Raw genomic sequence first — 5,013 nt, forward strand, 5'->3', positions numbered from 1 at the left:
TTAAGCCTGGATTACATTGAATTGGAGTTAAAAGTCAACTATATATATATATATATATATATATATATATATATATATATATATATATATATATATATATATATATATATATATCATTCTCATTAATTGAAAGATCTAAAGATTAAGGGTCCGTTTGAATGAGTTTTAGTTTTTAATTTTTAAAAACTATTTTAGAAATTAATTTAAAAAACCCAATTTTGAAGAAAAAACATGTTTGGTAATCTAACTTTTAAAAATTATTTTAAAGTTGAACAATGTTACAAATTTGTCATTGATGAATATAATACCAGTTTTCCTTGTTTTGTCCTCTTCCTAATTTCCAAAACTAAAAACCAAAAAATCAAAACCTCTAAAACCTATTTTAAATTTTTAGTTTTAAAAACTCACAAATAGAAAATAGTTTTGAAAAATAGTTTTATAAAATTAGACTACCAAACAAATTTTATAATTTTTAATTTTTAAAAACTAAAAAACAGTTTCCTAAAATCATATCAAACGGGTCCTAAATTTTTTATACTATGAGAGGAAATTGCTCAAGTTGAAATAATGCAAATTCTTAGACGTACAATGAACTAATGTCAAGTTGCCAACTATCACCATTATCCTAACCCACAAACATTTTATATCAAATATTTGACTAAATTTGATTGGAAGAAAGCCAACAACCCCACGTGGCTTTTTCCGTTATGCATCCTTCATTACTCTCCACTAATCATACTAAATATATTTAATTTCGAAGACTTTTAAAACAAGCACTCAAAGAACATTATTAAGGTTTTACTATTCCCCTTAATTCCCTATTTCTAACTAAGCCATAATATTCACACACGTTTCTCAATCAAATTCTTCAAACAAGAGATTGATTGAAAACAAAAAATGTGCCCTCTGAGGGTTCTTCTGATTTTCTTGTCCGCAACTCTCGCCGGATTCTTCGTTCTCAGAAATTTAAGATCTCAACCAAAGATCGATGATGATGAAGTTGCTGATTCAACTCTTCCATCAAACCCTAAAATCTTAGATTCTTCAAATGCTGCATCGGATGGAAATTCCAAGGTTAACCCATTTCACCCTTTTGATTCAATTTTAATAAAAATGGTGTTTTTGAAATTAACCCTAAATTTTGCGATTTTAGGTTTGGAATGCGTTAGAATCTGGGTTTTGGACCTTTGTTGATATGGCTAGTGGCCGTTATCTTTGGAGGCACGTGGTTTCATCATCTTCTTCAAAGCGCTCCAGCTGATGATGTGTTGTTGGTGATTGCAAATTTGCGTATCGGGTGATTGATCAATATCAATGTCATTAGTCTTTGATATTGTAATATTTGCAGCAATTTGCACATCTTTGTAATCTGTGTATCATATCTGTTGTTCATAGTATTTTGTTGTTGGTTATGAAATTTGCAATACAAATAATGATGATGATGATGATGATGATGATAATGATGATCTTGATAGATGTCAAACATATAGATAGTGTGTACTTTACTGTTTCTGTTGTGGATGTGAGATGTTTCTTGTTTTCATGTGAAGTTATAGATTTCAATATGGGTACTTTCTTTTATGTTCATGTGAATGGAAGTTTAGTTTAGTGTGCTGTCAATAGAGAAGTATAAGGTTCTTATCATGTTAATGTTGATGAAAAGGTATAAGCATTGATGTAGGAATAAATAGTATAGGTGAGTTGTTGCATTTTCTTGGTCAAAATTCATATCATTATATGAGACAGGCAGACAAGGTGGCAGGCAGTGTTATCAAATATAGGCAGATATATGTGGTGGTTTTTGGGCTCACCGCAGCGGTAAATATCGGCCAATATTGCGGGTTTTCTGCTATAACGGAGCCACAGAGCGTCCGATGTGGAAGGATAACTTTTGGCAAGATAGGTTCTGGATTTTAGGCTAAAATAATGAAGGTAAGTTGTTGGGTTAAAGGAAATTTTGGAACGGGTTTTCAGTCTAATGAGAATATAAACTTTCTAGTAATGCTACTCTTAAGTATGTGCTTGAAATTTCCATGTTTTTTTTTACTATGCAGAGAATTACTTTTCTGATAGTTGTCTTAGATTCAAGCTCTATAGGCCTTGATCTTTTACAAATCCGTCCTTCACGTTGCAATAATCATTTGCAAATGGTCAGTACTCACTACAATCATTAAGAGACATTTTTCTGGGTAGTACTGATATGGATGAACTTATAAATTAGAATGGTTAGTGAAGTGAATGTGAGTTGAGTGAAAGATACATGGAACGTGAATAGTTAAATACTTGAGCTTGTGTTAAATGTGTTGGGAAAGTATCTATCATTCAAGTCTAGGGAAACTTTGATGTAATTAAGAAAAGTTCACGACCAAAATTGTCTGATTTGTCTGTATATAATCATTCAAATTCGAAGTTGTTTTTTGAAATTTTAAGATTTTAGAATCCAAACTTTATCAATATTGGTTTTCTACCTACTTATAGATAGATAGTCAAAAAGATAAACTATATTGATTCGGTGCTACTGCGGATGAGATAATCTTTCTAGGGTATTCCTGATCTAGTAAAGCTTATAGGATGTTCAATCATAGAACATCTATTGTTGAAAATTTGGTTCATGTTACTTTTTAATGAAGTCATACCCTAAGATACGGGGAGAGATACTTCTAGTTTTGATGTTTTAGGTATATTGACGAAAGATTTAGTCAATGCCAAAAAAGGATCCTCCTAAAAATGAGGACATTAAAGACGATAAAGAGGAAAGCGAATAAGAGGATGATAAAAAAGAGAGTTTAACAAAGCTACTTCAAGATTGGATTGTTGTGAAAGACCATTTGTTAGACAACCTTCTGGGAGACATTAAAAAGGGCGTAAGTATGCATTTCAAAGTTAATAATTTATGTAACTATTCCATATTCATCTCTCAAATTGGACCAAAATACATAATTGTGGCCTTGACTAATGAAGGTTGGCTCATTTCTATGCAAGAAAAGCTCACTCAATTTAAACAAAGTGACATGGGGGATCTTGTCATACGTTCTCAAAATATAATTGTCATAGGCACCAGATAAGTCTCTCAGAACTAGCTTAAAGGATTGACTATGAGGAGACATATACTCCCGTAGTCAGTCTTGAAGTGATTCGTCTCCTTTTGTAATTTACATGTTGCTTGGATTTTAAATTGTATCAGATGAACATTAAGCATGCTTTCCTCAATGACTTTATAAATGAAGAAATGTGCGTCTATCAACCACGCAGTTTTGAGGACCATGAGAATGCCGACTATGTTTTTAAATTGAAACGAGCTCTCTATGATCTTAAACAAGCTCTTAGAGCTTAGTATGAGTGCCTGCCTTACAGGCTTCTTACTTAAGAAAGGATTCACTCGTAGTAATGTTGACACGACTCTATTTATAAAACGTAAAGAATAACATATTCTTTACGTTTAGATATATGTTGATGATATTATATTTTGATCTACCAAATAAGCCTTACAACACACTTGGTACGACATTTTTGCCATTTATTTTTGACAAACAACCTCGACCTTGCTAGAGAAGTAAACATAATCCTCGTCGGAGACAAAGGACCGAAGCTCCCCAACCGTCCTAGGACAGAGGCAGTAAATGAGTGACAATGATAAGTTATTTGGGGTCGTTGATGAACCTCCTAGTCCCAACCTCATTCTTTAATGTATTTTTTAATACGGATATATGGTCGACATCACTTTGTTGACCCCTCCTGTTTGGAGACCCTCGTCAATTTCGTGTGGTGACTGGTTCAAGGGCTTTATAAATAAAGAAGTGTACGTATATCAACCACTCGATTTTGAGGACCATGAGAATCCCGACTATGTTTTTAAACTAAAACAAGTTCTTTATGGCCTTAAACAAGCTCCTAAAGCTTAGTATGAGTGCCTTAGCATATTCTTACTTAAGAAAGGATTCACTCGTAGTAATGTTAACGCTACCCTATTTATAAAATGTAAGGACTCACATATTGTTAGCTTGAGATTTTGGGTTTGATATTTCTATGAGATTACTAAGTATAAAATAACTTAGTTAGACATTTTGGAAACTTCGACTAAAAAGGTGAGTTCGAATCGTTTATTAAACATTTGGGACTTAGTCTATTTTTGGTTAAAAGGTTAGATAACATAGAAACCTATCCAACCTAGTTTGGAAGAGTCCCAGGAACAAATCCACAAGATTATGATCACTCTCTCTTCAAAACATGTCCAGAATCTCGAAAAGGGTTATGGTGATTTAGCATATTGAGTAGAAGTAGAAGTGAGGAAAATTCACATGCTAAGTACAATTAGTTGAGCATTTCGACACTATGCTCAAGGCTCGACATAAGACACTTTCAACATGAGTAATTGGAAGATTTAAAAGACGGTTTGAGACAACAAGAGCGGTTCAAAATGGTTCAAATGTTGAATACATGTGGAAGTAGACTAAAAGGTTGTAGCTCACATAAGGGAATACATGTTGAATTTTGTGTAAATAATTGTTATCGACGGTTGAAGTTGTAATAGTATATAAGGCTAGTTCAGTCATGTAAACAGGGGTCGCAAAACTCATTAAGTATTCTCTATAAAACTTAAGTATCCAAGTCATAGAGAGAAAACAGTTTGTGAGAAGTTGTATGAATATGCGTCATTTTCTCTTAATCTTTAAATTTAAAGCATTTACTTGAGTGATATCTTTTTTTTTGTTTATTTTTATCTTTAAAGAAATTATGAATTATTTTAGTTAGAACTTATAGTCAAACTTTCGACATTCAAACATCGATATTCATAGCACAAACATTCTTTTCTTAAATCTTTTGTACAAAATGTCCTAGTATTTTTTCGAGTTTAATTCGGTAAGTGAACGAAAACTTGTTATTTGATTTACCAAAAACAACGGTAAACAAATTGGGACCCCTTTGTGCAGGAAATTTAAAAATTTGCAGAAAAGTTGTGCATTTTTTGTTAAATTTTGTTCTTCATACATGAAATACTTTCAATGTCTGAGT

The 5,013-nt window shown here is 32.3% G+C and overlaps 1 protein-coding gene across 1 annotated transcript; it reads left to right on the forward strand.

Annotated features, from left to right (window-relative positions):
- The first annotated feature begins 736 nt into the window (after nucleotides 1-736).
- LOC127084422 (uncharacterized) lies at nucleotides 737-1,581 on the forward strand. Its single transcript, XM_051024866.1, has 2 exons — nucleotides 737-1,074; nucleotides 1,154-1,581. The coding sequence occupies exons 1-2, from the start codon at nucleotides 898-900 to the stop codon at nucleotides 1,259-1,261; spliced, it is 285 nt and encodes a 94-aa protein (XP_050880823.1). The 5' UTR covers nucleotides 737-897; the 3' UTR covers nucleotides 1,262-1,581.
- Nucleotides 1,582-5,013: the final 3,432 nt, after the last annotated feature.

This window comes from Lathyrus oleraceus, chromosome 5, assembly GCF_024323335.1.
Source record: "Lathyrus oleraceus cultivar Zhongwan6 chromosome 5, CAAS_Psat_ZW6_1.0, whole genome shotgun sequence".
Lineage (NCBI taxonomy): Eukaryota > Viridiplantae > Streptophyta > Magnoliopsida > Fabales > Fabaceae > Lathyrus > Lathyrus oleraceus.